The 12,050-nt window shown below is 40.8% G+C and overlaps 1 protein-coding gene across 10 annotated transcripts in view; it reads left to right on the plus strand.

Annotated features, from left to right (window-relative positions):
• Positions 1–12,050, plus strand: part of SH3KBP1 (SH3 domain containing kinase binding protein 1) — a 244,810-nt gene that overhangs the window by 74,978 nt on the left and 157,782 nt on the right. For 9 of the 10 annotated variants that reach the window (XM_084844051.1, XM_084844056.1, XM_084844061.1 and 6 more), the window contains exon 3: positions 8,158–8,281. In XM_084844051.1, coding sequence (XP_084700177.1) covers positions 8,158–8,281 — 124 coding nt within the window. Of the gene's footprint in view, positions 1–307; positions 414–8,157; positions 8,282–12,050 lie in introns of those variants that run through there. The other variant, XM_084844060.1, reaches the window with a different exon arrangement.

Consider the following 12,050-nt stretch of genomic DNA (forward strand, 5'->3'; position numbering starts at 1 on the left):
CCCCTCTAAAACTACTGATAGCTTGGTTCAGGCCTGGGGCCTTACAAGGGGATGGGGGCAGGATCAAATGTTCTGTGGGTTTATTCTAGCTTGAAGATACTTGCAGAATTTCTTGAGGGGAATGTGTGAAAAGGAGTATGAAACAATGGCAACAAAATAAACAGCAGTGATGGTACAATATTATAAAATTGGCACTGTTCTTACTTTACAATATTTCATGTCTTTCTACTGTTAGGATAATTAGTATTCTTTACATGTCCTCCCTTTAGACAGCTCATGCTTTGTTTGTTTGTTTGTATCTTACTAGGCTTCAAGATTTGGTGGAAACTGGAGTTGTATGTTGAGTTGTTTGCTCTATTATTTGGGCTTTTCCCCATGTTTCCATTGTTTCCCAAACACTTTTGTGGCTGCAAGTAAGATTAATTTAATTTTTATTCTGTTGCAAATGTAGAGAATCAAATGTTATTTTCTAAGCATAAGCTCTGATAAGATTTGCATTGATTTCTGAAACACTGAAGGGCAAATGTGCACACTGTCTGAAACCTTTTAACTCTCAAGTGAGCACAGACCAAGACTTCTGTGTATGTCTGATTATGAGCTCAGTTTACTCATTTTAAAGCAAGTAAAATATTTCTCACTAGCTGAGAATAGCCCACATTTGGAAGAGCTAGTTAACATCACTTAATAGCAAGTTTTTGTGCTTGATAGTTTTCAATATAAAACTTGAGATTCTGTAATTTGGGTGAGCATTGTGTTTGTGTTGAGATGCTACAAAGAGTTGCATTAAACTGACCTAGGAACATTGGTCTGTTTAAACACCTCAAACTGGTATATTTATGTAACAGACAGTGTATTCAGACACTGTACTCATACAAATCACAATAACCACATCACTCTCAACAAACACATTTACCTCAACCTCTGTTCATGGTACAGCCTAAAAATATTGAATATTCCGCCGTGGGAGGAAATACAGCATGTGGTTGAAGCATCAAATGACTGAGCTATACAGTGAAACTCTGGTCATGAAAATATAGGTGGGGTATTGTGTGATGGTAGAAAGCCTGAAAATTAAGAAAATACTGGGGGGTTTAAACCTTAAAACACACACATGTGCTCATAGAGCAGGTGAAGAGTTTCTCATGGAAGCTGTTATTGCATCATTTTGTGCTTTGTTAACCATCTGCCATAATATGTTAGGGTGGAAGCCACAGTGAGGTTCAGTCTAGGCATCTCCTTGCATCCAACTCAGTAGTACTCTGATAGTACAGGCCCCATTAGAGCACTGCTCAACTGTCTGTAAAGTTTCATGGATTTGTCCTATGCACGAGAGAGTGTTGTGAACTTGCCCTGAGAACAAAAACTTTATGTAAGCCTATGTACTAAAGATAAAAATTTTCTACTGCTCTCAAGAATTGGCATAATGTATGAAACTATATAGGGCTAATACAGCATTCAAGATACAGAGGAAAAAAGAACACCTACAATCATAATTAGGGTTGGTCTTTATTACAGGTAACACTGAAAATATTTTCCCACCATTGAAAATAGAGTTATTTCTCTGAGTTAGAACTAAGTTTTTAATTCTGAAGAAGAGGAAATATTTCCTTAGAGGGGAAGTTTTGACTTTAGTTATAGTATCTTAAATATAGGCATTTTGTTTCTAAATGCTGTGAATAAATTCTGAAATGGATCCCTGATTGTTAGCAATTACAAGTTGGCAAAATTGCTGGTATTCTGTTGTCCCACTAACCCAACCTACTCTGAGTAAGCTATCTAGAGTTCTCAGAAACTGTCAGTTATAAGTACTGTTGTTCAGTCATTCAGTCGTGTCCGACTCTTCGTGACCCCATGGACCATAGCACGCCAGGCCTTCCTGTCCTGCGCTCTCTCCCGGAGCGTGCTCGAGTCCATATTCATTGCATCAGTGATGCTATCTAGCCACCTCATCCTCTGCCGTCCCCTTCTCCTTTTGCCTTCAGTCTTTCCCAGCATCAGGGTCTTATCCAGGGAGTTTTCTCTTTGAATTAGGTGGCCAAAATATTTGAGCTTCAGCTTCAGTATCTGTCCTTCCAATGAGCACTCAGGGTTGAATTCCTTTAGGATGGACTGATTTGACCTCCAGGGGACTCATAAGAGTCTTCTCCAGCACCACAGTTCGAAAGCATCGATTCTTCGGCGCTCAGCCTTCCTTATAGTCCAGCTCTCACAGCCATACATTACTACTGGGAAAACCATAGCTTTGATTATACGAACCTTTGTCGGCAAGGTGATGTCTCTGCTTCTTACTATGCTGTCTAGGTTTGCCATAGCTTTCCTCCCAAGGAGCAAGCGTCTTTTAATTTCATGGCTACAGTCACCGTCTGCGGAGATCTCGGAGCCCAAGAAAATAAAATCTGTCACTGCTTCCATTTCTTCCTCTTCCATATGCCAGGAAGTGATGGGGCCAGATGCCATGATCTTCGTTTTTTTAATGTTGAGTTTCAAACCAGCTTTTGCACTCTCCTCTTTCACCCTCAACAAGAGGCTCTTTAGATCCTCTTCACTTTCTGCCATTAGAGTGGTATCATCTGCGTATCTGAGGTTGTTGATAATTCTCCCGGCAATCTTAATTCCGACCTCTGATTCATCCAGCCCGGTGTTTCTCATGATGTACTCTGCATATAAGTTAAATAAGCAGGGCGACAATATGCAGCCTTGTCGTACTCCTTTCCCAATTTTGAACCACTCGGTTGTTCCATGTCTGGTTCTTACTGTTGCTTCTTGACCCTCGTACAGGTTTCTCAGAAGACAGGTAAGGTGGTCTGGTACCCCCACCTCTTTCAGAATTTGCCACAGTTTGTTGTGATCCACACAATCAAAGGCTTTAGCGTAGTCAATGAAGCAGAAATAGACGTTTTTCTGGAATTCTCTTGCTTTCTCCATGATCCAGCGAAAGTTGGCGATTTGATCTCTAGTTCCTCTGCCTCTTCGAAACTCCGCTTGTACTTCCGGTAGTTCTCAGTTCGCATACTGCTGAAGCCTAGTTTGTAGGATTTTGAGCATCACCTTGCTGGCATGTGAAATGAGCGCAATTGTACGGTAGTTTGAACACTCTTTGGCGTTGCCCTTCTTTGGAATTGGAATGTAAACTGACCTTTTCCAGTCTTGTGGCCACTGTTGAGTGTTCCAGATTTGTTGGCATATTGAGTGCAGCACTTTAACAGCATCATCTTTTAGGATCTTAAATAGCTCAGCTGGAATACTGTGATCTCCGCTAGCTTGGTTGTTAGTAATGCTTCCTAAGGCCCACTTGACTTCGCTCTCGAGGATGTCCGGCTCAAGTTCAGTGACCGCACTATCATGGCTATCATTAAGATCTTTCCTGTCTAGTTCTTCTGTGTATTCTTTCCACCTCTTCTTAATCTCCTCTGCTTCTGTTAGGTCCCTGCCTTCTTTGTCCTTTATCATGCCCGTCTTTGCACAAAACGTTCCCTTGATATCTCCGATTTTCTTGAAGAGATCTCTAGTCTTTCCCGTTCTGTTGTTCTCTTCGATTTCTTTGCATTGTTCATTTAAGAAGGCCTTCTTGTCTCTCCTTGCTATTCTCTGGAACTCTGCATTCAGTTGGATATATCTTCCTCTTTCTCCCTTGCTTTTCGCTTCCCTTCTTTCCTCAGCTACTTGTAAAGCCTCCTCAGACAGCCACTTTGCTTTCTTGCATTACTTTTTTTTGGGGATGGATTGAGTTGCTGCCTCCTGAACAATGTTACGGACTTCCGTCCATAGTTCCTCAGGCACTCTGTCTATCAGGTCTAATCCCTGAAATCTATTCCTCACCTCCACTGTATATTCATCAGGGATATGATTTAGGTCATACCTGAATGGTTTAGTGGTTTTCCCTACGTTCTTCAATTTAAGCTGAAATTTTGCAACAAGAAGCTCATGATCTGAGCCACAGTCAGCTCCAGGTCTTGTTTTGACTGACTGTATAGAGCTTCTCCATCTTTGGCTGCAAAAGACATAATCAATCTGATTTCGATATTGACCATCTGGTGATGTCCATGTGTAGAGTTGCCTCTTGTGCTGTTGGAAAAGAGTGTTTGCTGTGATCAGCGTGTTCTCTTGGCAAAACTCTGTTAGCCTTTGTCCTGCTTCATTTTGTACACCAAGGCCATGCTTGCCTTTTATCCCTGTGATTTCTTGACTTCCTACTTTAGCATTGCAATCCCCTATGATGAAAAGGACATCTTTTTTTGGTGTTAGTTCTAGAAGGTGTTGTAGGTCGTCATAGAACCAATCAACCTCAGCTTCTTCGGCCTCAGTGGTTGGGGCATAGACTTGAATTACTGTGATGTTGAATGGTTTCCCTTGGATTTGTACTGAGATCGTTCTATCGTGTTTGAGATTGTATCCCAGTACTGCTTTTCCCACCCTTTTGTTGACTATGAGTGCTACTCCATTTCTTCTAAGGGATTCTTGCCCACAGTAGTAGATATAATGGTCACCTGAATTAAATTCGCCCATGCTTGTCCATTTGAGTTCGCTGATTCCCAAGATGTCGATGTTCAATCTTGCCATCTCATGTTTGACCACATCCAGCTTACCTTGATTCATTGATCTGACATTCCAGGTTCCTAAACAATATTGTTCTTTACAGCATCGGATTTTCTTTTCACCACCAGACACATCCACAGCGGAGTGTCCTTTCGTCTTTGGCCCAGCCGCTTCACTCTTTCTGGTGCTACTTGGAAACCCTCTGCTCTTCCCCAGTAGTATGTTGGACACCCTCCGACCTGAGAGGCTCATCTTCCAGCGTCATATCTTTTAGCCTTGTGATACATTCCATGGGGTTTTCTTGGCAAGAATACTGGAGTGGGTTGCCATTTCCTTCTGCAGTGGACCACATTTTGTCAGAACTCTCTGCCATGACCTGTCCGTCTTGGGTGGCCCTGCACGGCATAGCTTATGGCTTCGCTGAGTTACGCAAGTCCCTTCGCTACAACAAGGCAGTGATCCATGAAGGGGCAGTTACAAGTATAGATAAATATATAATATGAATTCATCATTCAATCATCTTAATGATTACGGTACTGAAATCTTAAGCTTGTGTGCACGTATGTATTTAAAGCTCGTTGAATTTGGAAGTTTCACTTAAATTTTCCAGAAGCTTTCTGGAGTGATTTAGGAACCTAGCTTCCAAACTTAGAATACTCTGTAGAGTCCTGTTGTTGTTTTCAAGATAAAAATCTCTCCAGGAAAATTAAGCATTATTGGAGGAATGCCATTGCCTTGTCCACAAAATTGCTATGTGATCATAGGAACATACCATTTTCTGTTGATCATTTTCCATCCATGCCAGGAATAACTAGAATTATATAGTTTAGATCTCTGTTTCTTGAAGTCTCTCTCTCTCTCTCTCTCTCTCTAATTGTTAATTCTGCTTTGAGAGCAATATGTGTCAGCTGTAGGATGTAGTGTAGCCATTTTTCAAAAGATAATCAGTCATGGTTTTTGAGCTTACTGTGTCTGAGAAAAGTAAGTTTTCAGAAACCAGACATTGGTCACGTAGCACTCTAGATAGGATATAAAAATTTCATTTTCATTAGTCACAGGCTATAAGCTGATCAGAAACCATAAACAGTGGAGTTTCAGATTCTTGATAGCCTACGTTTCAAATTTTCATTTATAGTATCCAACTCGATATGATGTACAAGAAAAATAACAACAGCACTAAATGTCTAATTTAGCTGCAGTCAAATCTGTGCAAGCTGTGACACATGTTCTGGTCCCGAGAACAGAGCAGAAAGATTAAGAAACTATCAGTTGAGATTCTGCAGCCTAATCGTGTATAGAAGGGCTTTTATTTACCAGATCATGTGTGGGCATACTTCAGGCTTACAGGATCTACTTTGCTTTGGCCCACCCCTGTCCAAGAGCACCTTCTGCCAGCCAACTAAGAACAAGGAAATAATATGTAGTCATAGTCAAACAATTTATTTGTATTCCACATTTTTCACAATTTTTCACTGCACTCAAAGCAGTTCACAAAACACATAAATACAATTGCCATAATTATTATAAATTACAATGGAACATTAACCCAATTACAGTTCATTTAAAATGTATTAAAATTTAAATAAGTAGAAGATGAAGTAGAAGGCCAGTTAACAACATCCAGTACCAATAATAACACACTTGCATTAAACAGTTCATTAAACAAGTTCATGTTAAGTCATCGACATCAAACTCACAGCAAAAAAAGGATACCCCCCCCCCCGGCATTTCAATAAGCCCATCCTCAAGCAGCAGAAAGAGTGTCCCACCAGTGTCCCCTTTCCTGAGCAAAGAAAGAGCTCCCTCATCCTCCTAGCACCTCCCCTCCTGGCTGACGTTTGGCAGCGGAGCACCAGGAGAGGCAAGACGGAAAAAGCCTCTCCCTGGGCAGATGCCTTCAAGTTGTGCACAGCACCAGCACCATACACATACCCAAAGTAGCAGAAGCTCCTTTGTGAAGAATCGTAGTGCTGGGGGTATGGCAAGGCAGGTGGAAACAGCCAAGACCTGATGGCAAACACAGTCTCCCCTGTTTGGCACACATCTCCCTGAATTGGATCATTCCAGTTTCTGAGAGCACTATTTCTGGTGTGATGAAAAGTGGGGCATTGGTAGCAAACACGCAGGCGAACTTTGAACCTTGGTGATATCTTAAGCAAAGGCAGCTTCCTGTTTGCTTTTGGTGCTTGTACACATTTTAAAAGCTAGGCAGCTTCAGTATGATATTGACATGAGGACTTCTGCTTGCTGTTGGTCATAGGATAATGTCTCTGGCTGTTTCATCTTGTGTCACAATTACTCATTTGGAAGTGGTGACCTCTATAGGCAGGATACTTTAGATGCCGGAAGGAAATCAAGGAAGAAATACTACGTTTTGGTGTGGTAGCATATTTCACTTTCTTAATATGTTCCCTCTAGCAAGCACAAAAGGCTTTACAGCCTGATCATAACTAGGTCAACCGGGCACCAGGTTTCACTGATGTCAGTGGAGTTGCTTTCGCATTGCAATAAGAATGTTAATTCTGAGAATTTTATTGTAAATTACAGCCTTGTTACTACTTCCACCTTTTGTGCATTGTGTTCTAAATCCATTTGGATTTTTTAGCAGTGTTTTGGAGATATGCATATAAACATGTACTAGGAGACTTGAACTTGGGACTAGATTTTAAAAAAAATTCTGAGAAAAGAGAGATGAGATAAGTTAATGGACTTCCATTATTTCATTTGGTGCCATAAACTAACCAATGTTGGCAGCCCTCTAACCTCCAAGGGGAGGGCATTCCACAGCTGGGGTGCCACCATCAAGAAGGCCTTATTACAAGTTCCAGAAGTATGAACTTCATTTGGTGATCATATAACTGAAAGGGCCTCCCCAGTCAATCTCAACAAGTCATGGGCAGGATGATACAGGGAGCAGTCCTTCTTTGGGTACATTTCAGGTCCTTCTGTTCCCCTCCCCCTGACTTTGGAGAGGAGTGGTTAGGGTACTGGTGACTAGAGACCCTTTGGATGGCTCAGGGTATGCATTTCATCTGGGGCTGGTGAGGCAGCGAGAAGCCCCTTGCTCATCCAAAGGACTCTTCCTCTCTGGCTCCTTGACAGCTGCATAGTAGCATCTGCAGCTAGAGTATCTAGATGAGTAGAGCCCTGCCTGCCCCCACTTCCATTGAAGGGGAAGCAGATCCCCCCTTTATTTTCATGTTGCATAGCTACAGGGCTAATTAAAAAATAAAGGCAGAGATCCTAGCATATTTGCCAGGGAAAAGGTACCATTTGACATAATGCAACTTACTACTGAGTAAAAATTCCCAGGCTCTCGCTATAAGGCTACAGTTTTTCCTTTGCTATGGAAATGGGCATTATAGGATGTTTACAAGGATGTAGCATTGTATTAAGTGCATCTGGAACCACAATTGCTTCCAGCTGATTATGGAAGAGCAATGCTTCAGCAGTGGTAAAATACCTAGTATATTAAAATACCCTCTCTTACTCTTGGTTTCAAAAGGATTTTTCTTACAGTTCTTCAGCGGTAGTAGCTAAAACACATAGTTCATATCTACTTATTCATGAATGTGTCTTCTAAATGGTTCTTCTACATGTCTGTTTTTCTTTCTTACACAGGAGATAAAAAAAGATGCGAAGAAAGAAAGCCTTGCCAACAAAGCACCAGAAAAGTCTATACATGAAGTTTCCAATGGAAGTCCTATACTGCTGTCTGAGACAATTATTAGAGCCTCTAAAAAAGGTAATGAATATTTAATTATAAACTCTAATCAAGTACTTTAAATTTATTCCAATATTTCCAGACATAAAGTTAAAAATTAAACAAATATACTATCCTTATAGATTAAGGGTGGAAAAAGCTTGAAGATGGACATAGATGAGTGAAGCCAATTCAGACATGTAGTCACTGAGGTGGTACGCTGTTCCCATCTGACCATACCACTTCAGTTATTAGATTGGGGGACCCTTGCATATCTTTAACCCTATTGTTTCATTCCTGACTAGAACTATTTTAATTAGTAGCTATTTAGAGAGATGCAACCTAGGAAGTATTAAATGCATCGATATAGTCCCACAAGTAAATGCTTGTCTAGAATGTCTTAAAACAGTTCCTTTCCCTATTGCACAGTGCCTTTTACTGTCACAGTATGATGGGATTTACATAAAGCTGTTTATCTAAAGGGGTCTGTTGTGTCATGGTATGACAATGAGTTGATTCAAAAGTACAGAAGAAGCACATGGTACAGTCCTTCCTAGCATGTACAGTCCAAGTATGTTTGAAAAATGCCTGCCTGAATGTGAAAAGTACTTCCTATATCTAACATGATCTTGCATTTGATTCGCACAGATATAGTGGCTGCAAATAGTTGCTTATTGCATATATGTGTATCACATGTACATGAGGCCACATGGAAAGCTGGTTATCTGTAGTATCTGGCCAGTGGTGAGAAGAATTTGTATATGCCACAGCTTCCCCAAATTTCTGATTGGGTATGGATGAGTGGTAAGAATTGACCCGTGACATGGCCAAATGACAGGAATGACTAGTTTCCTACACAGGTACAATCACCCTGTCCTGAGCTTACAACTAGTAAGTGATCAGATCCATCAGGAGAAGTTTAGTAAAAGCTTCAGTAGTTAATAATATGGTATCTTTTCAGCAGGCAATGTTTCTTCATAAATTTGTTTTATTTATTTATTTACAATATTTGTATGCCACTCCATATCTAAAACAAATTTCGGAGCAGTCAACACAAAAGATAAAACAGTAAAAGAATTTTAAAAAATAAAACACCATATTAAAATTGTGCTTTTTAAAAAACAGGATGCCAATAGAAACCGTGACTGGTCAATTAAGGAATGCCTCCTGGAACAGTGCTGTTTTCAGGAGGCACTGGAAACAACACAGTGTTGGTGCCTGCCTGAGCACCAGGGGCAGGGAGTTCCACAGAAAGGGGGCCACCACACTGAAGGCTCTTCTCCTGGTGGACTCCAATTGGGCCGTAGGTCCATGTGGAACCACCAGGAGCAAGCTCTCCGATGAACCCAGTGACCAAATCTATAGTTGTCATCTGCAAGAGGGCTGAAAGGGGTCCGGACCCCAGGCAGTTCCAACTAAATGTCACTCCTGGGCTGGTGGTGGGCTACAGGGTCAGGTTGGAAAGCAAACAGATAGCACCAGAGTCCCACCAACTAAGCCGGTAGTCAGTATTCAGAACAGCTGATGAGCAGTGTTTGAGTAGGGCAAGAATATCTATGAGGGGATGTTAAAACTATCTTAATGTAGTTGACTAATGTAGGGAGAGTAGGCAAGAAGGAGAAAATGCAGCAGACAAATATGGGGAAGGAAGACAGAGTGCAAGAAAGCTATCATATGGAAACAAAGAAGGCTAATGAGGAAACAAGATTTTGAGGGAAGCAAAAGGAAGAGATGGGGAAAGCATTCCAACGGAACTGAAAGCATTTGCCCATAAGAGCAGGAGTCAACTAGTGGGGAGGACAAAGATGATCCCATGTCTCCTAAGCAAGAGTGGCTGACTCCATGATCCCAAAGCCAAATACCCAGCAACCTCACCCTTGCACTGTCATGTACAAGGGCGAGGAATTACTGGCATAAAGCTTATTTCTCTTCAGCAAGTGGGAGGTAGCTTTTCATCTGCTGCCTCTTCATACTTACCGTATAGTTTTGCTGACAAGGAAATCTCATATACTCAATATCTTAGAAGACCATCCATGCCAAATACTTACCTGCATAGAGTGAAATTTCCCCAACTTGATTAATGGAAAACTTACTCTTTACCTTGTATCTAACTTGGATTGCTGAATAAAGACTGTTTATTTTGATTTGGAGAGGACACTATATTTGTCTCTTGGCTATCAAAGTCATGGATAATGGGGGGCGGGATTGATGTACCACCACCTTCTAAACCTGTCACAATAGCATATTATCTGTATCTATTTTGAAAATATATTGTAGTTTTTTACCTCAGTGCCTCATTGCAATGACTACCATGTTGACTAGGGGTTTTTTTAATGCCGGTTTCCCCCTCTTTTTCTTGCATTATAGTATAATTAAATAAACAAGCGCTTCTCTAATATAATTACTTCCATGCTAAAGCTAGAAAAGCTGATCCTGTTAAATAGAATATATTTTATTATTCATTTATTTTATTACATTTCTATACTGCTTAATAACCCAAGCTCTCTGGGCGGTACACAAAGGAAAATTCCATTAAAAAAAAATAATAAACATAATATAAAAACCTAGAAACCTTTCCTCACCAGTTCTTTCACACTGCCTTGAACCTTTCTACATTTTGTTGGTGTTTCCTCTTAGAATGGCTAACATGACTGACAACAGCACCTGCTTGAGGCGGGAAATCTTTCACCATGTGCAGAGCTGTTCTTGGAGTGAATACTGGCATATACTTTTGGGCACCAATCTAGGAACGAAATAAGGTGTATCCATTATTCTGTTTAAAGGGATTTTTCCAACTGACTCTCTAGCCAGTTTATTTCCTTTCCACTGCTCCTCTATCTAGTTAAAAAGCAGCTCCTAAATATTTTGCTGTTTAAAGCTTTATGTGTAGCAGCCATATCGGGGGTCAGACTAAGTAGCCTCATGCAGTCTCATGCTTCATGTTCTTGCTGAGCTCTTTCTCCCTTGAATATATTGTTGTAAGCTGACGAGACACAGGAATTCCTTATCTTGTCAAAGGTCATACAATTGTATATCTTGTTCTCTGCTGTTCTCTTCTGTTCTCTGCTTATCATGGCTACCCTATAACCCAGTTCTTGTATTATAAACAATGGTGCTAGGAGAAGAAATGTTGAGGACTGCAACCCCACATGGGAGGGGGAGGAGGAGCCGTTTCATATGTGTCACAATGTCTATAAAAACAATGTGCTGATGTATTTCGGGGCTTCTTGCTCTTTGGAAATGATTCCAGCCTTAAGCCCGCGCGTTAAATAAAGAATCTCTTTTTCCTTCAGTCCGTGGTCTCTCTGACTCTGAGTTCTGCAACATATGTATACTACTATCTTTACTCTAGATTAGTAAGGCTTTATTCTTTTACCCTCTTTTCTCTTTGTATCCTTCCTTCTCTCTTCCTCTATATGGGAAGATGAAGAGATACATAAAAAGGTGGCATGAGAGGCATATTGGGGGAGGCTGAAGGAAACATTTAAGGGTAGGTGTCTTAAGATGACTGAAGGTAAAAGGAAGGACGATCTTGAAAAATGGGCCTTTGTGAAAGAATGGTGGAAGGGGAAATGAGTCTGTTTTTCTAAAGTAATTGGTGGGACAATACCATTCCTTAGAAGTAGAACATTATAAACTGTGAAAATCACCCACTTTTAAAAATTCATATTAGATTTCTACTGCCCAATAGCTGAAACTCTCTGGCTTCTCATTGTGCCTAAGGCACCAAATTGCAACTCCCTGGTTCTTAATTGCGCTATCTAGCCTGCTAGGAAGCTGAAAAGACAGGATTTCTCTCAAGATTATTTTT

This window comes from Heloderma suspectum, chromosome 3, assembly GCF_057233095.1.
Source record: "Heloderma suspectum isolate Gila_16-S chromosome 3, 16-S_ref, whole genome shotgun sequence".
Taxonomy (NCBI): domain Eukaryota; kingdom Metazoa; phylum Chordata; class Lepidosauria; order Squamata; family Helodermatidae; genus Heloderma; species Heloderma suspectum.